We start from the raw sequence: 25,029 nt of genomic DNA, 5'->3' as shown, positions 1-25,029 counted from the left end.
TCTACGCTCCACATGTTGGCCAGGCTCTATGAGCAGCGTAGAGCTATGTTGGAATACCAACTCCAACATGGGCGGCTCAGTGGGAGTCAGCCTCCTCAATTCTTTACAGAAGAGTGGGCCTGGTTGGCAGACATCTGCCAGGTCCTTGGAAACGTTGAGGAGTCTACCCAGACGGTGAGCGGCGATGCTGCAATCATTAGCGTCACCATTCCTCTGCTATGCCTCTTGAGAACTTCCCTGCAAAGCATAAAGGCAGACGCTTTGCGCTCGGAAACGGAGGCGGGGGAAGACAGTATGTCGCTGGATAGTCAGAGCACCCTCCTGTCTATATCTCAGCGCATTGAGGAGGAGGAGGTGGAGGAGCATGACGAGGAGGGGGAAGAGACAGCTTGGCCCACTGCTGAGGGTACCCATGCTGCTTGCCTGTCATCCTTTCAGCGTGTATGGCCTGAGGAGGAGGAGGAGGATCCTGAAAGTGATCTTCCTAGTGAGGACAGCCATGTGTTGCGTACAGGTACCCTGGCACACATGGCTGACTTCATGTTAGGATGCCTTTCTCGTGACCCTCGCGTTACACGCATTGGCCACTACGGATTACTGGGTGTACACACTGTTCGACCCACGGTATAAGGAGAACCTTTCCACTCTCATGCCCGAGAGTGATGCTATACCATAGGACCCTGGCAGACAAGCTGATGGTAAAATTCCCATCCGACAGCGCTAGTGGCCGAAGGCGCAGTTCCGAGGGCCAGGTAGCAGGGAAGGCGCGGAGATCAGGCAGCATGTACAGCACAGGCAGGGGAACACTCTCTAAGGCCTTTGACAGCTTTATGGCTCCCCAGCAAGACTGTGTTACCGCTCCCCAGTCAAGGCTGAGTCGGCGGGAGCACTGTAAAAGGATGGTGAGGGAGTACGTAGCCGATCGCACGACCGTCCTCCGTGACGCCTCTGCCCCCTACAACTACTGGGTGTCGAAGCTGGACACGTGGCCTGAACTCGCGCTCTATGACCTGGAGGTGCTTGCTTGTCCTGCGGCTAGCGTCTTGTCAGAGAGGGTGTTTAGTGCGGCTGGGGGAATCATCACGGATAAGCATACCCGCCTGTCAACCGACAGTGCCGACAGGCTTACACTCATAAAGATGAACAAAGCCTGGATTTCCCCAGACTTTTCTTCTCCACCAGCGGACAGCAGCGATACCTAAACAATACGTAGGCTGCACCCTTGGATGGAAGCATCGTTCTCTATCACCATCAAAAACGGGGACCTTTTAGCTTCAATCTGTGTATTATATTATTCATCCTCCTCCTCCTGCTCCTCCTCCTGAAACCTCACGTAATCACGCCGAACGGGCAATTTTTCTTAGGCCCACAAGGCTCAGTCATATAATTTTTGTAAACAATTTTTATAAGTTTCAATGCTCATTAAAGCGTTGAAACTTTCTCCTGAACCAATTTTTATTTTAACTGGGCTGCCTCCAGGCCTAGTTACAAATTAAGCCACATTAACCAAAGCGATTAATGGGTTTCACCTGCCCTCTTGGTTGGGCATGGGCAATTTTTCTGAGGTACATTAGTACTGTTGGTACACCAATTTTTTGGGGCCCTCGCCTACAGTGTAATCCAATTAATTTTTTGCCCACCTGCATTAAGGCTGACGTTACATCAGCTGTGCTGGGCACTGCAATGGGATATATTTATGTACCACTGGTGGCTTCCTGGCACCCACCCATGCTGTAGGTCCACACGGAGTTGTAACTGCATGTGTCCACTTCTAAAGAACCCCAGTCTGACTGGGGCATGCAGTGTGGGCCGAAGCCCACCTGCATTAAACATGACATTACCTCAGCTGTGCTGGGCACTGCAATGGGATATATTTATGTACCGCCGGTGGCTTCCTGGCACCCACCCATGCTGTCGGTCCACACGGAGTTGTAACTGCATGTGTCCACTTCTAAAGAACCCCAGTCTGACTGGGGCATGCAGTGTGGGCCGAAGCCCATCTGCATTTAACATGACATTACCTCAGCTGTGATGGGCAATGCAATGGGATATATTTATGTACCGCCGGTGGCTTCCTGGCACCCACCCATGCTGTCGGTCCACACGGAGTTGTAACTGCATGTGTCCACTTCTAAAGAACCCCAGTCTGACTGGGGCATGCAGTGTGGGCCGAAGCCCACCTGCATTAAACATGACATTACCTCAGCTGTGATGGTCAATGCAATAGGATATATTTATGTACCGCCGGTGGGTTCCAGGGAGCCACCCATGCTGTCGGTCCACACGGAGTTGTAACTGCATGTGTCCACTTCTAAAGAACCCCAGTCTGACTGGGGCATGGAGTGTGGGCCGAAGCCCACCTGCATTAAACATGACATTACCTCAGCTGTGCTGGGCACTGCAATGGGATATATTTATGTACTGCCGGTGGCTTCCTGGCACCCACCCATGCTGTCGGTCCACACGGAGTTGTAACTGCATGTGTCCACTTCTAAAGAACCCCATTCTGACTGGGGCATGCAGTGTGGGCCGAAGCCCACCTGCATTTAACATGACATTATCTCAGCTGTGATGGGCAATGCAATGGGATATATTTATGTACCGCCGGTGGCTTCCTGGCACCCACCCATGCTGTCGGTCCACACGGAGTTGTTACTGCATGTGTCTACTTATAAAGAACCCCAGTCTGACTGGGGCATGCAGTGTGGGCCGAAGCCCACCTGCATTTAATCTGACGTTAGCTCTGCTGTCCAGGGCACTGCAATGGGATACATTTATGTACAGCCGGTGGGTTCCAGGGAGCCACCCATGCTGTGGGTGCACACGGAATTCCCATTGCGGAGTTGTACCTGCCTGTGACTATTTATAAAAAACCGCGGTCTGACTGGGGCATGCAGACACCTTGACAGAAAGAATAGTCCGTGGCACATAGGTTCCCCATTGCTATGCCCACGTGTGCAGCTCCAGATGGAGGTGGCACAGGATTGGATTTCTCATTGCTTCTGTACAGCATTGTGGGCTATCGCCCCACCCCTTTTAAAGAGGGTCACTGCCTAGCCGTGCCAACCCTCTGCAGTGTGTGCCTGCGGTTCCTCCTCATGGCAGACGCACTTATAAATAGACATGAGGGTGGTGTGGCATGAGGGCAGCTGAAGGCTGCGCAGGGACAATTTGATGTGTGCTGTGGACACTGGGTCGTGCAGGGGGGGGGGGGGGGGGGGGTTGGGCAGCATGTAACCCAGGAGAAGTGGCAGCGGAGTGTCATGCAGGCAGTGATTGTGCTTTGTTGGAGGTAGTGTGGTGCTTAGCTAAGGTATGCATTGCTAATGAGGGCTTTTCAGAAGTAAAAATTGTTGGGAGGGGGGGGGCACTCTTGCCGCTATTGTGGCTTAATAGTGGGACCTGGGAACTTGAGATGCAGCCCAACATGTAGCCCCTCGCCTGCCCTATCCGTTTCTGTGTCGTTCCCATCACTTTCTTGAATTGCCCCAATTTTCACAAATGGAAACCTTAGCGAGCATCGGCGATATACAAAAATGCTCCATTGACTTCAATAGGGTTCGTTACTCGAAACGAACCCTCGAGCATCGCGAAAATTTCGTCCCGAGTAACGTACACCCGAGCATTTTGGTGCTCGCTCATCTCTAGTCATTATCCCCCTCTACTCTTCCTTAGTCAGACCTCATCTGGAATATTGTGTCCAGTTCTGGGCACAAAGACATATACAAACTGGAGCATTTTCAGAGGAGAGTTACCAAGATGGTGAGCGGTCTGCAAATCATGTCCTATGAAGAATGGTTAAAGGATCTGGGGATGTTTAGCTTGGATAAAAGAAGGCTGAGAGGAGACTTAATAGCAGTCTACAAATATCTGAAGGGTTGTCACAGTGCAGAGGGATCAGCCCAATTCTCATTTTCATGAGGAAAGCAATGGGATGAAACTGAAAGGGAGGAGACACAAATTAGATATTAGAAAAAACTTTCTAACAGTGAGGGTGATTAATGAGTGGCACACTTTGCCACGGGAGGTGGTGAGTTCTCCTTCAATAGAAATGTTCAAACAAAGGCTGGACAAATATCTGTCTGGGATGATTTAGTAAATCCTGCACTGAGCAGGGGGTTGGACCCGATGACCCTGGAGGTCCCTTCCAACTCTACCATTCTATGATTCTAGCATCTATGATTCTATGATCCTGATGGTCTTCAGCGGCGCTATGGCAAACTGCCTGTCTGCTATCTCAGCTTCTGCTGGTGACAGGGCTTTGAATACCCTGCCTCCAGCAAAGCGAGTGCTGTGATTGGCTAATCGAACACCAGGAGCCAATCACAGCCGGCGCTTGATGAGACAATCACAGCCATTCAGTGAGTGACATCGCTGAATGGCTGTGATTGGTTCATCGAGCACGGGCTGTGATTGGCTGCTGGCGCTCGATTAGTTAATCACAGCACTCACTTTGCTGGAGGCGGGGTATTCAAAGCCCCATCACCAGGAAGAAGCTCAGTTGTGAGACGAGGAGAACGCAGTTTACCTCAGCGCCGCCGAAGACCATCAGGAGGCATCGGGACGCCGTGAACCAGTTGAGTGTAAGCACCCCCTCCCCCCCGAAAATAAGACACTGTGCCCTTTTGGGGGCAAAAATTAATATAAGACAGTGTCTTATTTTCAGGGAAACACGGTAGTACAATTTTAGGACTATGTATATAGGCACATTTTCTTGGATGTCATTTTTAATCCATCCAGAGATCCAAAAAACTTAGCAATATTATTTATAGAGTGTGTTTGTGCTGAGGAAGTCTTCATGATTTTAAATATACAGCGTTAACCCCCTTTTCAGAATTCCGTACTGTGTTTTGTAGCTGACTATCGGATGTGACAAGTTCGGATCGCTCCAACACCCAGAAATTGTGACTACTTGTAAAACAGCCTAATGAAACACACTTAGCAATTTGTCCACACTTTTATGGTCTATTTAGTATTCCTAAATGCATGCTTGAAATGTCTCATATATTATTAATAGTTCCTACTTTCCAAATAAATGTAGCTCAAATCTTCCTACAAATTTCCTATCGTGTTCGTTAATGGTAATTTATTTAAAAGACAGAACTCAGAGTCAAGACAGTAATTATGTTTGAGACCATGTAGGGTCATATCCATACTAGAAAATAATATCCCATTATACAAATTGCAAGCCAAAGGACACTTGGCAGACTGTTCGATTGAAGAGATATGTATGTAGCGAGGCGCTTAGAAAGGTAAGTTTTATCATGTTTCAAAGCATTGTATTGATTTTTCAATTTGCATAAATGTATTCACAGTGTGAAGAGAGTAAAATACTTTTTAATATGTGTGACACTTTGCCTCGGAGGCTCTTTTACACGGAATGATCATTCAAAAAATCATTCAAACAAGCAAAAGTGAATGATATTCATTCAGTCTAAACACAGCCAATGACGAACGACAATTGTTCACTTTTCGTTTGTCGTTCATTTTAGACATGCATAAAAATCATCGTTGGCTCGTTCACTTATCGTTTAGTTTAAATAGTGCCCATTCAGTAGTTCTCATTCACTTATACAGCGATTTTACATTTGAACGAGCCAACAATGTATCTGCCTGTATAAATAGGCTGCCTGAGCGAAAGGGCTAACTCTGACATCGTTCGCTCATTCAAATGATAAATCGTCTTATCTAAATGGACCCTAAAGGTCCATTTACATGGAGTGATGATCGCTTAAAAATCGCTAAAAAGCGATCGTGGTTGCGTCTAAACGTGTGCTCATCGTGCACTTTTCGTGCACTGCTAGCTGATCGTTTAATTCAGGCCAAACTAAAAATCGTTGTTCAGCCTCATCAGCAGTTCTCTACGGATAGTGCTGATAGCATTGTTTCCCATCGGAGAATAAAGGAGCTAAATGGAGAGAAGAGCCCTCAGGCTATTAACTGCTTTCAGCTAAGGCTTCATTTGCATGCTAAATAGCTATTAAGTAGCTGAATAGCTACTTAATAGTTTATGCAAAATGATTACTCAAAGCTGTCAGTCAAACCGTCATTTGAGCGATCTTTGAGCAATCATCGCACCGTGTAAATGGGTCTTAAGACCTGAAAACTTTATTACCTTGCTGGCTGTACTTTACTGTTCAGATTGTTTCATGTTAACTCGTATGGTTTAATTTCACTAGTACAGCCACTTGTCTGTAATCCAATGGGGTATCTGCTTTGGATAAACCCTATTTATTAGGAATGTCTTTTGACAATACGTGGAGCACAAAGACCTCCCAATTTCAACCCTCATTGATCAACTGTAGAATCATCACTGTGTAATACAGTTGTATCAATCCCTATGTTATCTCCCAAGTGCCTCATGACAATCTTGCTCTTTGGTTGAGAGCCAACCTAAGGTTCAGTTGCAGCATAGTACAAGACCGTTGGGGATGACAAAGCCAACCCAATTCGGGTAAATCAGGCAATTATAATTCCATGGGTCTATCCAAAAGCTGGATTTTCAATGTTTGCTTAGATTTGAAATGAATTATTCCCATCATCCTTGTCCAAGCCATCAATATCAGTCATACTTTTAACATATCTCTTTTGTTCACATTTCAGGCTTTTCCCTGCATTTCCACAGGAATTTATGGTAAGAATCAATTTTCTCTTGTTAATTTTACTTAATTATTTGAATGATGTCTAGAGATGAGCGAGCATACTCGTCCGAGCTTGATTCTTGGTCGAGTAATAGCATACTCGATGGTGCTCATTACTCGCGTGAGTACCACGCCATGTTCGACCCCCTCCCTGTTTTGACCTCTCCCCGCATTACCACTTCCTGCTGTGACGTGCCAGCTTGAGCATGTCCACAGCAGTATATGGCTTAGAGAGAGAGAAAGAGAGAGAAAAGAAAAAAGAAGCTCAGCACCCGGTGGGTGAATTGCAAAAATGCTCGGGTTTCCCATTGACTTCAATGGGGTTTGTTACTCGAATAGAGCTCTCGAATAGTACGAAAAGCTCAACATGAATAATGAGCACTTGAGCATTTTGGTGCTCACTCATCTGTAATGATGACAACACGGTAAATAAGTAATTTATAGAATCTATAATGTTATGACAGTCTGTCAAATTTTTAGGATTTTTGGATTCAATTTAATGCGACATGAAGTGTGACCACTAGAGATGAGCGAGCATACTCACTAAGGGCAATTACCTGATCGAGCATTGCCCTTAGCGAGTACCTGCCCGCTCGGAAGAAAAGGTTCGGCTGCCAGCGGCAGGCGGGGAGCGGCAGGGGAGAGCGGGGAGGAACGGAGGGGAGATCTCTCTCTCCACCCCTGCTCCCCCCTGCTCACTGCCGCAACTTACCTCTCACCTGCGCCGGCAGCTGAACCTTTTCTTCCGAGCGGGCAGGTACTCGCTAAGGACAATGCTCGATGAGCGTATGCTCGCTCATCTCTAGTGACCATGCTAAACTAGTAGATTCTCTTTGAGACAAGGTTTTTCCAGCTGGCAATATGACTAATGTCCAAATCCTTACCATTCCTATTTACTCATACTTTTCCTTGCATAAAAGGCAACTGATTTGCTTTAAAGGGTTCCCCAAGTGCAGCATATAAAGCCTGCATCAGTGGTAAAATTGTATGCAGTGTAACACTATCGCCTTGCAGATACAATGTGTAATGCCATCCTAAAGGCTCCCTACTTTGTAATTTTATTTCTGTGGCAATTCACTCTTGAAGAGCAGTCGTCAGGCACAGCAGCAAGAGTATCTACAGAGATGCACATACGTAAAGGCTAGAGTTGAGCGAACGTACTCTGCCGAGCTTGATGCTCGTTCGAGTGTAAGCATACTCGATGGTGCTCGCTACTCGAGTGAGCATTACGTCGTGTTCGACCCAGCCCCAGTTTTGGTCCCTCCCCGACGCTGACGTGTCAGATCTGCCCCCTCCCCGCTGCGGCGCTGCAAGCGTCAACGCTAGTTTGTGGCTGGCTTGAGAGAGGGAGGTAGAGAGGGAGGGAGAGGGAGGTAGAGAGGGAGGTAGAGAGGGAGGTAGAGAGGGAGGTAGAGAGGGAGGTAGAGAGGGAGGTAGAGAGGGAGGTAGAGAGGGAGGTAGAGAGGGAGGTAGAGAGGGAGGTAGAGAGGGAGGGAGAGGGAGGAGAGAGAGAGAGAGAGAGAGAGAGAGAGAGAGAGAGAAAAGAAGCTCGGCAACCGGCGGGTCACATACAAAAATGCTCGAGTCCCCCATTAAAGTCAATGGGGTTCGTTACAAAATCTCAATAGCAGTGGATTGCAGAAGAGCTGGAGAGCAGACCACTAGCTGCCATTTCAAACTTGTTTTACAGAGGTAAAGCAATAACATTTTTGATGAATGTGTATTACGGGATTGATGAGACACAAACAGGCTATTACATGAACATGTAAAAAACCACGGCATGTTCTATTTTCCGCAGAATTACGCCGCGGGAGGTCTCCATTATTTTTAGTCGTAGTACTCCCGTGGCGTATCCCGTGTCGCTCTAAATAACTTTTTTGCAAAGATGCACTCTCACTTTTGGAAATCAGGCAACACTCATAACATTAAAGTTTACATTTGTCCATGTTTAGACACCCAAACTCTACATTTCTTTGTCAGTGTTGTTGGATGCATTATTTTTAGTCTCCTGCCTGCCACTGTAGCCCACACACATAATATTCTGGCCCTAGATTTTTCTAAATAGCCCACACAAAAGCTGTAGAGTACCGACCTTCGACAAACTGGCCAACTTGCCAACATCACATTCTGGGAACTCTGCCAGTATGAACGTTGATATATTTTATTAACTCGTGTAGGATTATATGTCAAATAGAGAGGAAAAACATAAAGTCTGCAAGAAAAAAATAATATAGTAAGATATTAGAGCCTGAACTTTATATAAAGTACAAATCTCAGCAAAACCACTGAGTAAATTCCCCGGTTACGATTGATGTTTTGTTGTTCCAATAACATAACCCAATGAGTAAATGACTTTCTAAATGGGAATGGATTAGGCCCTGCACTTACGTGTCTTGGGCTTTCATACATAATATATACTCTTAGATGTAATCACATTGATGGCTGATGTGGCCAACTCCGTGTGTAGAGTACCAGCTTTAAACATGCTGAGCTAATGCGTATTCAATGTGATATTTTATCGCCACCAGTACTGCTCATTTGCTTCCAGTCTCATAAAACCTCTCGTTCGGTGCCCCTGTCTCATCTAGATATGCACACATGATTAAGTCTCGTTACAGGCTTTGTATCAGATTACCTACTTTGTCCAGTAAATTAATTTCAGCTGTTAGTGCACGATCGTGTTTTTTTTTTTTTTATTCACTACACACGAAAATCACGTGTAACCTGTTAATTTTTAATGAATATTAAATCAGTTTGCTATTGTTATGAAAAATTACTGCCATAGAATTTACACCAGCATTGGAAAAGCCCGAAACATTAAAAAAAACTACTTGAGAAGCTAATTGAAAAAATACTCAAGCAGCTAATTGAAAAAATACTTTAAATCTTTACCATAATAAAAACTAAACTAAAATTATCCTTACAATTTATGTTGCTCTGTTTTAAATTGCTGTTCAATGTTACATTCATGCAGGGAGCTAGTAGGACGCCCCCGCCATGGACATCACCAACACGTCAGACCTAGACGTAACCGATGTCCACAATGGAACAATATAGGCACATATGATATCACCAATACACAGGCAACACATATTAGGGCCAGTAATGATAAAATAAATACTGGATGGGAACGCTATTCTTAACCAACTTTGGTGTGGCAGACCCCTGCCTAGAAGAAGGGTGATCGCCCTGATAGGGGTGGCCGTATGTCAAGAATCTTGGGGGAGTCTAGTCTGTCCCTACATGAAGGGTAGGGAAGATGTATAATGCAAATGGAAAGAACAATGTATAAAACACAGTATTATGTTGGAGTTAATAAGCCCCACACAGAACAAATGACCACAGATATTTAGCTGACCAACATCTCCGCAGGACAATAAATTACACCCTTGTGGAGGCGGGTCCAGAATAAATACACTTCCATTATGGCTGATTGGCTGACTAGGGAAAATACCTCCCTGTTGGCCAATGACACCTAAGGGAACAGAAAGAGGCACTCATCAGCAACCAGCGCCTAATGACAGGGGGCATGGTCACGTGGGCCTGAGCTGACATCACCCTGGTTTCACTTCCTAATTATGGCCAGCATGCTGCAACATTCAAAAGATAAGAAAAAAGTATTCTAATAGACTGAAAAGACACTTTACAGAAACACTCGTCACATAGCACATTGTACTACAGCAATTCATCATGGCATCTACTCATAGGTAGCAGAGAATCCAGGGTGTGCCACGGAACATTCCACACCCTTACTTCACCTCTACCTGCCTGAATTATTGACACCTGACAAGAAGGGTTCATCGATTCATGCTGCTAACACCATATTCTGACCCTCCCACCAGCACGATGCAACAAAAATCTGGATTCCTCTGACTAGGTTATGTTTTTCCACTGCTCAATAACCAAGTTTTGCACTCTTGCTGCACCATGCGATATCACTGTGATTTTCTCGCAGCAATACCACGATTCTGTAGCGCTACAAAGTCGCATGTGACGCTACAAAATCGCGTGACTTTGTAGCATCACGTGCAAGGATTTTCGGGGGGTGGGGGGGGCGTGAAATATAAGCCCTACCCGAAAATAAGCTGTAACTAAAGGAGGGGGGGGGGGGGGGAAGCATATAGCACCTCTTCTGCACTGTCCGAGGCACCGCCGCAGCTTCTCCCCAGGTCCCGGCACTGATCTTCTTCTTCATCTTCTAGCAGGGGATTGAAAAATCCCCGGCTGCTGGAAGCGCTGGCTGTGGTTGGCTGACACTTAGTTAATCACAGCCAGTGCTCAAAGAATGGCTGTGATTGGTTCAAGCACTGCCATTCATTGAGCACTTGCTGTGATTGGCTAAGTGTCAGCCAATCACAGCCAGCGCTTCCAGGAGGCAGGGATTTTTGAATCCCCAGCCAAAAGAGAAGAAGATGAGTGCCGGGACCTGGGGAAAAGCTGTGGCCGGGTTGACAGCTGTCTAAAGTGATGTATGTGTGTTTTTTGTTTTTTTCCCCAGCAGTTAGGCCTTAGATTATAGCTCTGACAGTAGCATTTGCTACTGTCAAAGTTGCATCCCATCACATGCAAACAGCGTTTTCGTGCGATGCGATGCAACAGAGAGGAAGGCTCCATAAGGAAACATGGGCTACAAAACCTCGCGTGTCGCGGGCATATCGCTGGACCTGCGAGGTTTGTGTGTCGTTTTGTAGCATGCTATAAAACATCTCATGGGTGAAGGAACCCATAGGAAACCATGGGCTTCTCATACATGCGATTTGTAGCATTGCTACAATATTGAGCAACTTTGTCGCCCGTGTGAAGGAGGCCTTACTAGATGTTTTTCTTTGATCACACCATGCTCTATATATTTTCAAATACTGTTGGATGAGAGAGCCTAAGCAAGGTTGGCAGTTTTTGAAATACTGGCCCAAGCTAGTCCAGGATCGATGACCAGGCCTTATGCAAAGTCGCTCAGATCACTTGATTCTCCAGTCCTGATATAGATTCATGCTGAAACTGATACAAGGAAAACTTGATTTTGTGTTATACGTCAGGGTCTCCTGTCTAATTTCTAATACAGGGAAGTTCCAATCATGAAAGGGCCGGTGTCTATAGAAAGTCACCATTCAGTGTATAATAAAATATTATAAAGCAGGAAGCGGATAACACAGCATTACGTTACACCATCCACAGGGGATGGACAGCTCAACTGTCCCTTCTTGCAACATAACTACTGGACATGCATAGAGCATGCCCACAACACTCCCATGTAAGTCAGTGGGATGTTTTCTTATGACCAGGTGACTCAAGCAGATCTCTTTAATTGCTGTTCAAAACTCGGAACAGCAACTCAGGTAAGGTGGCAGTATTTAATAAACTTAAAAAAACTAATTTAGGTACATTTTACCTTTTATGGAAATTCAGTGGTTAATGTTCTTTAAATATCAAAATGCTAAATAATTTTAGCGAATCTCATGTTTATTGCAAACGCAGGTACGGTTTGCAGTCCAATTTCTGAACGTTTCTATTCTTTAGAAAACCCGGTGCGGACGATGTGCTGTGAATGTCATGAAGTCCTTGACATCTTTGTGTTTTTCCTCCACAGTATATCCTTTCGATATTGACATGCCCTGGCCTGAAACATTTGTAATGACATTTCTAGATTTCACATTTTTGAAGATAACAAAAGAATAAAATGTATTAGAGGATTTGTGTGAAAGTGTTTTATATTAAATACATGAGGTAGCTAGCCGGGTAGCAGACATGTCAGCTGACGATGATGAAAGGGGTTCTCAAAAATGTAAAGTTTTACTATGGAGCCGCACAGTTACCCCTGCTGTGCACATTATTACTTCTCTGCAGCATTATTTTTCACATTCCTCCTCTTCTGTGACATTGCTCCATACCTCCTGTGTATTACACCTGCAAATTACATCATTTATTTTCCTATGTTATAGTGTACTTGGTTATCTTTGTGGTGTTCTTTGATATCACAGTGTACAATATTCCTGTACTGTAACTTTATTGTGCATTATCCCCTGCATTGTGAAATCACTTTGAGTACTATGACATCACTGTGCGCATTATTCCTGTGCTGTGACATCACTGTGCGCATTATTCCTGTGCTGTGACATCACTGTGCGCATTATTCCTGTGCTGTGACATCACTGTGCGCATTATTCCTGTGCTGTGACATCACTGTGTGCATTATTCCTGTGCCGTGACATCACTATGCGCATTATTCCTGTGCTGTGACATCACTGTGCGCATTATTCCTGTGCCGTGACATCACTATGCGCATTATTCCTGTGCTGTGACATCCCTGTGTGCATTATTCCTGTGCTGTGACATCACTGTGCTCGTTATTCCTGTGCCGTGACATCGCTGTGCGCGTTATTCGTGTGCTGTGACATTGCTGTGCGCGCTATTCGTGTGCCGTGACTTCACTGTGCGCATTATTCCTGTGCTTTAACTTCACTGTGCGCATTATTCCTGTGCCATGACATCACTGTGCGCATTATTTCATTGCCGTGACATCACTGCACATTATTCCGGTGCTGTGACATCACTCTGCGCATTATTCCTGTGCAATGACATCGCTGTGCATATTATTTCTGTGCTGTGACATCACTGTGCGCATTATTCCTGTGCTGTGACATCACTGTGCGCATTATTCCTGTGCTGTGACATCACTGTGCGCATTATTCCTGTGCTGTGACATCACTGTGCACATTATTCCTGTGCTGTGACATCGCTGTGCGCATTATTCCTGTGCTATGACATCGCTGTGCATATTATTTCCGTGCTGTGACATCACTGTGCGCATTATTCCTGTGCTGTGACATCACTGTGCGCATTATTCCTGTGCCGTGACATCACTGTGCGCATTATTCCTGTGCCGTGACATCACTGTGCGCATTATTCCTGTGCTGTGACATCACTATGCGCATTATTCCTGTGCTGTGACATCACTGTGTGCATTATTCCTGTGCTGTGACATCGCTGTGCACATTATTCCTGTGCTGTGACATCGCTGTGCGCATTATTCCTGTGCTGTGACATCACTGTGCGCATTATTCCTGTGCTGTGACATCACTGTGCGCATTATTCCTGTGCTGTGACATCGCTGTGCGCATTATTCCTGTGCTGTGACATCACTGTGCACATTATTCCTGTGCTGTGACATTGCTGTGCGCATTATTTCTGTGCTATGACATTGCTGTGCACATTCTTCCCGTGCTGTGACATCACTGTGCGCATTATTCCTGTGCTGTGACATTGCTGTGCACATTATTCCTGTGCTGTGACATCAGTGTGTGCATTATTCCTGTGCTGTGACATCACTGTGCGCATTATTCCTGTGCTGTGACATCACTGTGCGCATTATTCCTGTGCTGTGACATCACTGTGCGCATTATTCCTGTGCTGTGACATCACTGTGCGCATTATTCCTGTGCTGTGACATCACTGTGCGCATTATTCCTGTGCTGTGACATCACTGTGTGCATTATTCCTGTGCTGTGACATTGCTGTGCGCATTATTCCTGTGCCGTGACTTCACTGTGCATATTATGTCATTGCTGTGACATATTTCAAGACCAAAGGTTATGAACTAACTCACAACTAATATTTAGCATTATTTGCAATAAGTCAGATATCATAAGTATTATACGATAAAAAAAAAGGTTCCCACATATGGGATCTATCTAGTTATAGGGCTTCCCTCTGTGGCCCCACTCCATAGTGCCCCCACATATCACAGCTGGACCCAATAGCTCCATTCAGCAGTATTGCAGTACAAGCCTTTACATCACACTGAGGACTTGCTGGGCATGGCACTCTGTGTACTGAGCGCAGCTGCCATCTTCCCAGCTTTACAGCCCTGAGTACAGTGTGTCTGAACATGGAAGGTGTCAGATATGTTCTGTACAGAGAACACAGCATCCGGAAAATTGTATGTGTGTCATGAGGAGGCTTCTACTGCAGTGCTGCTGGACTGATATAGGCTGCTTTTACATTGGTGAGAAAATCGTGCAAGATTTGTGTGTTGCGGGACGCACGAATCTCGCAGAAATATGAACATCATTCTTTTGAATGGGGTCGTGTACATGGGGGATTTTTTTCCCTGTATTGTGGTGAGGGAAAAAAATCACGGCAAGTCCTATCTTTGGGCATTCCCTCGGAACGTCTCACCCATCGTTTTTAATGGGGCCAGAAAACACATTGCACGCGTGCGAGGTGCATGCGAGTGCGATGCGATGCAAGGTTTCCCATTGAAAATGATAGGCAACACTTGACGATCCTCGCTACTTCTCTGAAGTGATGGGAGGCGTATTTGACACAAAAATGCCTTGCATCCATGGGGACATCGCACGTTCTTGAGTGCGATATCGGGCCAAGTTTCTTGGCCTGATATCGCGCTCGCTCGTGTGAAATTAGCCTTACTGGAGTCCGGACCAGTCACTGGGGGCAGGGTATTCAGCCGTTGTTCCCCTTCCTTCACTGGGCCTATATGCAGCTGAACCAGCTGCACAGACTATATGCTTGACCCTGCTTAGATACCTTCCCATTGCTCAGAGGTAGATTAGCAAGTACCAGAGGGCTGAGCGAAGGCTGGGATAATCTTGATTGTAAGATCAGACAACACATATCGTATTCCGCAGTGAGACTTTTTCATGGAATTCACAGCAGCAGAACAAGCACTGAGAATTGGGAATGAAAATAACTGCTAAACACAGAGTCCATCTTAATAGGACAGTAGCATCAGGACGAAGAGCTGATCACCTATCTAAGCTCTCCTTGCTCCTCTGACCATCAGTAATGATTATGTTCATTATATACTATTACAGAGGGCAAACTACAGTAGTATGTATTGTTATCACTGATGAGATAAAATCTCAACTGTGTCTATGAACCGGAAGAACACTTGTGAAGTAGCGGAGAGCACTGATGAGACAGGCTGCTGCAATGGATGTATCTGCTAAAATTGCTTAAGGAGCAGCAGTGCTGGTATGTAGGCTGTAAGTTAAAAGCTCTGTTATGTCCCTCATAGACAAGACGTTAGTCGGGTAAACGACTGCACGAGCAATGACATCCTGGCTAAGATCGTTAGTGCTCGTGTAGAGTATTTAGAATGACAGGCTTCACTGCTGGGTTGCAGGCTTCCCGCTCAGCACTTCACCTAAAGGTATTCAAGTATGTATTTATTTATACTAATGTACAGATTTGGGCTTTTCACTCTTATTTGTTCTATTTTTCAGACAACCCTTTAAGTACTATTAGGAGTTATCTGCTTTAGCTAATCCCTATATTTTAGAATGGTCTCCAGATGCAAAAAAAAAAAGAAGGCTAAGAGGAGACCTAATAGCGGTCTACAAATATCTGAAGGGCTATCATAGTGCAGAGGGATCGGCCCTATTCTCATTTGCACAAGGAAAGACTAGAAGCAATGGGATGAAACTGAAAGGGAGGAGACACAAATTAGATATTAGAAAAAACTTTCTGACCGTGAGGGTGATCAATGCGTGGAACAGGTTACCACAGGAGGTGGTGAGTTCTTCAATGGAAGTGTTCAAACAAAGGCTGGACAAATATCTGTCTGGGATGATTTAGTGATCCCACATTGAGCAGGGGGTTGGACCTGATGACCCTGGAGGTCCTTTCCAACCAGGGGCGTAACTATAGGGAATGCTGGGGATGCGGTTGCTCCCAGGCCCCCGGACCCTCAAGGGGCCCATAAGGCCTCTCTTCTCTATATAGGGAGACCAGTACTATGAATAAAGCATTATAGTTGGGGGCCCTGCTATAGATTTTGCATTGGGGCCCAGAAGCTTCAAGTTACGCCTCTGCTTCCAACTCTGTCATTCTATGATTCTATGACAAACTGATCTTAAGGGAACTCAGTAATCAACTGTAATTTGTGGAGGAATGCATCAGCATTCAGCAAATGTTCAATTTCCCTTCAGCGTCACTAGAGGGGAACTTAAGTATTACACAATGTCCATTGAACTCAATGGACAGGCCATGATGTCCTCATGAATAAGACATTGTTTTTGTTGCTGCGGAATCAGACTTGGCACCCCCCAGAGACCCTATACTCACCTGTCTGGATCCGCCACAAGGTGCGCATGCGTAGTGCAGTGCATGACGCGTCGGCGCTGAGCTGTGACGTGGATTATGGGGCTGCAGTGCTCACAGTGGAAGTATCATGGGACGGACTGCTTCTATTGACTGCAATGGAAGCCGCTGCGATTTTCCGCACAAAATAGGACAAGCTGTGATTTTCCTTCGTGGGTGGAAAATCACAATTGATTTCCGCTCGTGGGCAGGGGAGAATCATTTAACACAGCATGTCTATGGACGGACATTGCTGCAGAATTCGCAGTCAGACTCCGGTAATAATCCATGCGTGCGCATTAGCCCTATGCAGAGAGACACAGTATCATATAAAATACCTATGTGGTACATATGGATTAAGCTATGGGTAAAATCTTATTTATTTACGCTGTTTCTTAAAATTTATGTTTTATCATCAAAAGACCTATGGGACACGTGTATGTGTTGCCAAAACAAATATTGATTTACAGTTGAGAAGAGCTGCAGTAAACACGTTTTTCATCCATATACTTCAGTATTAGCAGGATGTAGCATATTTAGCACATGCAGAGTTTGGATCTGTGACAGTAAACTGCTTTGCAGCAGCATGACTTGGTCGGGTGCCCATTTATTTAATGTTTTTCATCAAGCCCGACTTCTTATTGTGTGCCATGCCTTAGAATTTATACTGTTTAATGCAAAAAAATTGGATTTTAAAACGAAGTGATATGTTCAAATGTGTTCTCCACTAAATGTGGCCATATAATTCCGTAGAAGGACATTACCACATCCAAAGATCTTTGAAAATGGTAAAAATTACATTTTTCTTTCAGTTCAGAAATCATGAAACAGTGGATTTAGTTCTTTAGACAGTTATTGGCACATGGAGTAGCCATACTTGAGTACAGAGAGAGTATACCTACATATTATTAAAGGGTTATTCTGGGCATCTATTGGAATCAATGGGAGTGATGCCTTGTATTACACTTCCGGCTCTGAGCACAATGAGTAGCCAGAAGTGTAATAGAAAGCATTGATCTCATTAATTTCAATGGATGTGATGCCTTTCTATTTCACTATTGGACCTGACCACTCATGCGGATGTTCAGCTCCACTGCATTGACAGCTTCATCAGAATAAGATAATTGGCCGGAAAACTGAGTGGTGGACCTCCACCGATCAACTAATGATGACCTATCCTGAGGGTAGCTATCAATAGTAAATGCCCAGGATACCCTTTTAATAGAGCAGTATACTTCTTCAGATTCTTAAGATCCCAGGCTTTTGAGTCTCCTGCGTGAACATGTAGACCTACCAAAGGTTTAACTCATTTTACATTGGTGATCACAGACTGAACATCAGGTAGTTTGCTAATCAGTAACAAGCAATGACATACATAAAAAAATGGGGCTCTCCCCATTGTGATGCCAGATTTTGCCACGAAGAACAGTGGGGACCTGGTGTACAGGCTCTGTGAGTATAGCTGATTAAGGGAGCTAACAAAACTACCAACTGTCAAATATTGTTTTTGTTTTTAACTTTTAATATTAAATGGGTTATCCCACAAATAACCTTATTTCTACTCAATTCCTTTCTTTAAGACTCCTGGAGATAGCCGAGTAGGAGCACCCTTCCATCTCTGGCAGCTCCATTGAAATGAATGGAGCGGTATTTAGGGACACTAAGAAGCCCCATTCTTGTGATTGTGGTGATCCAAGCCCCCACTAATGAGATACTTATCCCCTATTTTGCGGGTAGGGAATAGGTTCTTTTGATGGGACAACCTGTTTACTTCTATTAAGAGTGTGTTCAAACCATTTCTTCAATGTTTCCATTCAGCTCATACAACAAGAAAATCTCCTGGTGTATCTGCCAAGCTTAAAGCCTGGTATATGGTATACTCACTGCCATGTAAAGGTATATGTTACAGATGCAAAAAAAAACACATATTGCGCGGTATACATTTTTTTTGTGAAAGCTGACTTTATGACTAACCAGTGAATGCCGAAAGGACACACTTTTGTCACCTGCTGGGTCAATAGTGGTCTGCACTGGACATGCAAATCAATCAACCGTGGCATACATAGAGCCTCAGCTTAATAATAATGCCAATGCTTAAAGGCAAAATCATCTAGGAATATTCTTATGAAATAATATTTACAGAAGACATCTCTCAAACTTAAAATTAGACCAGTCTGCAATTCCAGATGGTTTACTTCACAGGGTGTTAAAAGTCTTGGAATTAAGCCCATATCACTATTAAGTAATCTAGTCAACCAGTCTTGCAAATAACCGAAAATGTACTGTAATTCCCCAAAACAAAATGTCAGTAAAATGAACTGTAGCAACTATAGACCTTATAGTCTGCATATTAGAAGTAGGAAAAGTGTGATACGATATAACATATTTATCAATATTAGAAGGCCACGTTACTTTTTAGACGCACTCTCATTTGAGGAATGCCCCTAAAATGCTCCGTTTAGTACATATCGGCTTAAAACATGCACCTTTTGTGGCAAAGTTTGCTGAACTATCCCATGAACATCAAGACCAATATGATAGCAAGTATAGTACTAATGCAGTGTTTTTGTCGAAGATCTAAGGAGATAGAATAGGGTTAATCAATGGATAGTATATACTTAGACTCCTTTTACATGGCCCCCTATAAACCAGATGGTGAATGCCTATTGATGAGACTGGCGCTCATTTAAATGGCGTTTACGCGGGCCAATTCAGACTGTATGGGGAACAAACCACTGTTTGCCCCCCCCCGTACACATTTGTCGTAGTCGGCAGCACATCCATCATTTACATGGGGAGATGTGTTGCTGACAAAGATGATTTTTTTGTGAACACTATTAGACTAGCCCACAAATAAGCTTTTGCAGGTTTGCCGGCTGATTGCTTTCTGTAATATTTCTTATTCCCTCTGGGCTGTTGATGCCTTAATCAATATGGAGGCTTTCAAGTGAAAGTAATCTCCAGGTTTAATTCTTCCAGATAATATAGGATACAGGTCAGATGATGCAAAAGAGCAAAAAAAACTACAATAAAAATCTACAATAAAGTAAATACAAAAGACTCTTGATTGGTTGAGGCATACAAAGAGGTCAGTGCATGTCGTGAATTCCATTCTGATGTATCCAAGATGGACCTGTGTGTCTATCTAGGTGAAGTCCAAAAGTAAAGTGTCCAAAACCAAGAAACTATACACTTTCAACGCCCTATTCTCTTGTCTGAACTGGTATAAACCAGCTTGATCTAGATAAACATATGTCAGGTGTAACAAAGAAATTACCAGGACAGGAAAGGAGGGAGGAAGACGTTACTCAACTTTCCCGGGAGAAACTTTTTGAAGATATCTCTTAAGACAAGGAAGCTCTAAAAGAATGTTAGTAAAAAGTGTTAATAAAGAAAAAATTCTTTTCCACTTCCCTGTTTACATGAAACCATGATCAGGCGACTAAACATTCGTTCACCATCATTATCCTGTAGAAAAGGACCTTAAGACTCAATGTCTACTGTCCACCAAAAATTGCAGACATCGGGGGGCATACTTTCTGCATCACTCTTAAGACATGCATGGCAAGCACTTTCTTCATATAGCGATTTGAACAGAGCCATAAGAAAGCTCACGTCTATGGCCAGCCTAGACTGCATAGATTATGTAGACCATGTTTACATGAGTAACAAGAATAATAACCTACAGAAGAGACTGGCCAGGCAACTGCTATGGGGACGGTGGTGGATGTCTGACATTGAAATGCCTTGGTTGCTTCTCGACACACAGTCATAGCATTTGCTTGAGCCCACCTCTAGAGGGAGGTTATGGTTAAAAATATCTATCTAGCTGTCACTTACATGTCTTTTCATTTTCTAGCTGGCGGAAGTGAACCATTTAGCAGAGCTCTCAATAAGGCGCACTCTGATTTCTAGTATACTTGCTGTATATGCCACTGGACCATGCATATACAGAAGGAATTCTAAAACCTGCTGTGAGCTCCTTGTCTGTAGCTGCTTATAACAATTCTATTAGTTAATGACTGATTATTTTTATCTGTCTAACATATGTAATAGTCACAGGGCTATAAAGTAATTGTGTAATTGCCTTCATTATATACACTATTGGATATGAAGATAAATTAGAACAGATAATTTAGACACTGATGAAGTTGTTAAACATTTATGTTGAGGATTTGCATGCAGAGCAGACTTTTGAGTTTCCTACCATTCTACTTTTCTTGTCTTTTTTTTAATCTGCGGAAAGCCAAATATAAAGCTGCCCATAGACGAAAAAAATTCTATCTCCTTTACTCCTTGCATACTTTTTTTTAGCTGACCCGTATTTTAATATGAAAGAAAAAAAAGCACTGAAGATTTTGCATGGGAGGGCTTGATTTTACACACAATTTCTCTGGATTTTCTTTATTTCAGTTTTACAGAGTGTCTGCAGTAGACCGCCTCTCCCCCTTTTTGCATAATTTGTTCTAAGTATTAAAGGTACCTTGCGAAATGATTAAGCTGAGGTATGTTTTTGGCTTCTGTCAGTAACTTTTAATTGGAAATGAGCTGGCACACTTCTTGGAAGAACTTTTCATGTTCACTTTTGTGAAGGATCCACAGGTAAACTTTAGCATTAACTTCTTAAGGACCCCAGGGTGTTTCTGTCCAAAAGGACCAGACACATTTTAGGGATTTTGTCCATGCGGTAATTTTACTGCCCTATTTTATTTTCTTCAGCTACCAAAATAATTTTTACAGCATTTTTTCCCCAAGATACATAGGGCAAAATTTTTGTACCCTTTTTTATTGAATTTTTTTCTCGTGTTTTTTTAGTTTTATTAGAACTTTAAAAAAAAGGATTTTTAAAAACTTAGTTTATTTTTAAACTAGTATGCTTACGCGGAAATAAAGTACAGAAATGGTTTCCTCATTGCGTTTCAGATGTTTTGATATATAATTTGCATAGTGTGCGTATGGTGATGGTTTAGGCTGGCGTCAGCGGTGGGTCATTTTTTTTATATAGATTTTTTTTAAATTTAATTTCTGTAAATGTTTTTACTTGTTTTGTAAATATGTTTTTTTTTTTAACATCTATGTCCCCTGTGATGTCATATAAGACCTTTGGGGGTCATTCACTTTTTTTTTTTTATTTCACACTTTTCTACTCTAACTGGGTTATCTATAGCAGCCCTATTTACAGGGGAAAACAGTAGTCACCAGCAGAGCTGATGTGAGTCTGCTAGGACTCTGCAGCTCTGCTGTGGCAGGGGGCACCCAGTAGTCAAGTGGTCGCCTGTTACTATAGCGAAAGTAACACTTCTACTTTCTCTCTTTAGTACATAGGGTTCATTGAGTGCTGCGTAGCCTGGAGAGGAGAAGACAGAAGTGGTTAAACAACACTTCTCCCTTCCCCTCCAGGTCCTCGGCTGTGACTAATAGTCAAGGACCCAACTTTCTCCTGCTTTATCACAGGAGCTTTAATCCTACGTCGTGTTTTTACTATCAGCCAGGATTAAAGTCAAGGACCAAGCACCGTAAATTTACGACGCTTGGTCCTTAATGGGTTAAAAATATCAAAAAAATAACAAAAAGCAAAAATAAATTGCCATAGCAAGTGGAAGTCCTGGGGCTCTTACAAATCTGCTCATTTAGTCTTCATTAAAAGCAAAACTGCCTAAAAAATTAGCATATTGATACAGTTTCAAATACAAGGTGATCCAATCGAACCTCCTACATTTTAATTGGTCAGTGTGATAAATTTATGGCAAATGATAGATTGCAATTAGTGCAAATGAAAAGCAACTCAAAGTTTGTTTATCAAACTTGTCTAATAGTAAAAATGTTTTTGTTGCCCATAATAACCAATCACAGCTCCACTTTCATTTTACCAGTGCAATAAAAGAAAAGAGAAGCTGTGCTGTAATTGGTTGTTATAGGCAGCAAAGACAGTTTTACTACTAGATATGTTTGATTAAAGAGCTTTTCTCTCATGAATTTTGTCCTCTTTTTGAAGTTTTCACCAACCACACAGCACCGCAGTTGCATTAGGTGACGAGTGTACAGAGGGCATGTGATGAAATAACAATTAAGGTGTGGTTCCAGAAATTTTATGTGATTGGAAGTGTTTCAAAACAGCCTAGGGAAGCTCATCAAATTGTTTCCAATGAGAAAGTGGAAGAAGCTCGAGTGGGGTAACAGAGAAGACCAAGAAAATCAATTCACCAAGCATGAAGGCAATTCAACATTCGACCAGCGACAGTGCATCAAGTACTGCATAAGCAGTTTCATATGTATCTTTAGAAAGTGCAATTTGTCCATCAATTGAAGCCAGACGACGAGCCGCGCAGACAGGAAATTGCTGCCAAAATGCTTGATTGTACCAACACTGACAGTAACTTTTTAGGAAACATCTTTCAGATGTGGCCACATTTCAACTGTCAAGATATTTCCATTTGCATAATGTGTGTATATGAGGAACTGGAAATCTCTGTATCATATAGGGAACATGTGCAAAATGACCCAAAATTAAATGTTTAGTGTAATGTAATGAAGAGCAAGATTATTGATCTGTTTTTTAATAGGAGAGCATACAGTTACTGGCCCTGTATACCTTGAAATTTTTGAATATTTTTTGTGTCCCCATCTACAGACAACAAGATGGGGTCCCCCACATTGGAGTATGCATATTCGAAGTTCCCTCAATAACACCTTTTCAGATTGTTAGATTGGAGATGGCGGACCAATTTAGTGCTCGCCCCGTTCACCAGATCTTACTTTGCTGGTTTTCTTTCTCTGGAGATATGTGAAAGACCGTGTATTCACAACTACAGTGACCTATATCCCAGATATCCTTGATACAACAACTACTGTAACAGTGGACATGTTGGAGAGAACGTGGTGAGAAATGGAGAACAGACTGGATATTGTCCATGCTACCAATGGGGAACATGTAGAGGTTTATTAGTGTGTGCCAAACAAAATTGGAGGAGTTTTTACATTTCTTGTAGTTTTATTTTCCTACCCTTAACACTTTCTGCTCTGCAAACTGATAAAATGTGGGAGGTTTTAACCTGTGTATTAAATTAATCTAATAACATTGATACACCATGCATAAAATAATGAATAATTCCAAAAAATGGACATGAATGCTGAGTTAAAATTTCAGATACAAATTTGTCAAGATTAGTCTTATGTATGTAGCATTTCCATTTAAAGAGCTTGTCTCTTCACAGACAACCCTTTGATATTGCAGTCAACATGGCTGTTTAGAAAATGTAGAGGGGGCTCTCAATGTAGGCCCTAATAACGTATATATGGACAGGAGGCGTCTTTGTGAAACAATCTCCTAACGTTTCTTCTACATAAACTACCCATTGTGACCCCAAAACATGCACAAAAACGTAATGCTATATTTGTTATTGGCTCTCATGTCCAATGTCTGTTCATGGAAAGCCTATACTGTATATCTCTTCATGGTTGTATTAAAGGGGTTTTCAAGAGAAAATTTTATTAATGACCTATTCTCAGGATAGTTAATTAATAGTTGATCGGCCGGGATCCACAGCATGGGACCCTGGTCAATCAGCTGATTTGACCGCCTGCTGATGGCACCACAAATACACTGGGGTCGGAGCAGAAGTTTTGTTCTATTTTTTTTGTACATGACTGAGGGCGGCCATCTTACCTGAGCTGCATTTAATAACATTTAGAGATAGATACAATTACTTCTATGGGAGATTGTTTTAGGCAAGCTCTGTGGCATGTCCATAGGTCATTGTGTGGGGAGGGTGAGGAGGTGAGCTATGACCATCACTTAATGTAAATGTTATCTATATACATGTGGTATCTGTTATGTAATTCTGACTGTAATAATATTGGGATGATTGCTGAAAAGTTATGTCTACACAACAAGAAGTGTCAGACTATTATTAGGTTCATTTGGTCAGGATGAAAACTACAGAATTTAGGATTTTTTTCCAACTATAGATTGTGACATTGAAAATGTAAAAAAATATATGTTTAGCTTAAAAACTGGTCATTTTTTGATGACGCTTTCCCTTTTAAAGAGGGAAGAAACAGCTTGAAGTCTATGGAAACCTTTGTACATAAAAAAAACAATACACATATTTTACTAAGTCACAGCAGAAAAATGATGCATTTATGTGGTTTTTTTTCATAGTGTTTTTTTTGCATGCACTTTGCAAGCCTTTTACTTGGTGTACTGGCTCTCTTACAATCAAATTTTTGGCTCAGGGTTGTTCCTAGCACTGATCAGCTAGACTCTATCATGAGTGTGTACAAGCTCAGC

At 43.1% G+C, this 25,029-nt stretch overlaps 1 protein-coding gene across 2 annotated transcripts in view; it reads left to right on the top strand.

The window, feature by feature from the left end:
- The window catches only part of MACROD2 (mono-ADP ribosylhydrolase 2), a 1,963,046-nt gene that overhangs the window by 1,444,546 nt on the left and 493,471 nt on the right, over positions 1–25,029 (top strand). For both annotated transcript variants that reach the window (XM_066595626.1, XM_066595625.1), the window contains exon 7: positions 6,604–6,634. In XM_066595626.1, the coding sequence (XP_066451723.1) occupies positions 6,604–6,634 (31 nt within the window). The remainder of the gene's footprint in view (positions 1–6,603; positions 6,635–25,029) is intronic.

Source organism: Eleutherodactylus coqui, chromosome 3, assembly GCF_035609145.1.
Source record: "Eleutherodactylus coqui strain aEleCoq1 chromosome 3, aEleCoq1.hap1, whole genome shotgun sequence".
Classification (NCBI taxonomy): Eukaryota; Metazoa; Chordata; class Amphibia; order Anura; family Eleutherodactylidae; genus Eleutherodactylus; species Eleutherodactylus coqui.
The sequence above is the reverse complement of the archived record's forward strand: the minus strand, read 5'-3'. Positions and strand labels throughout refer to the sequence as shown.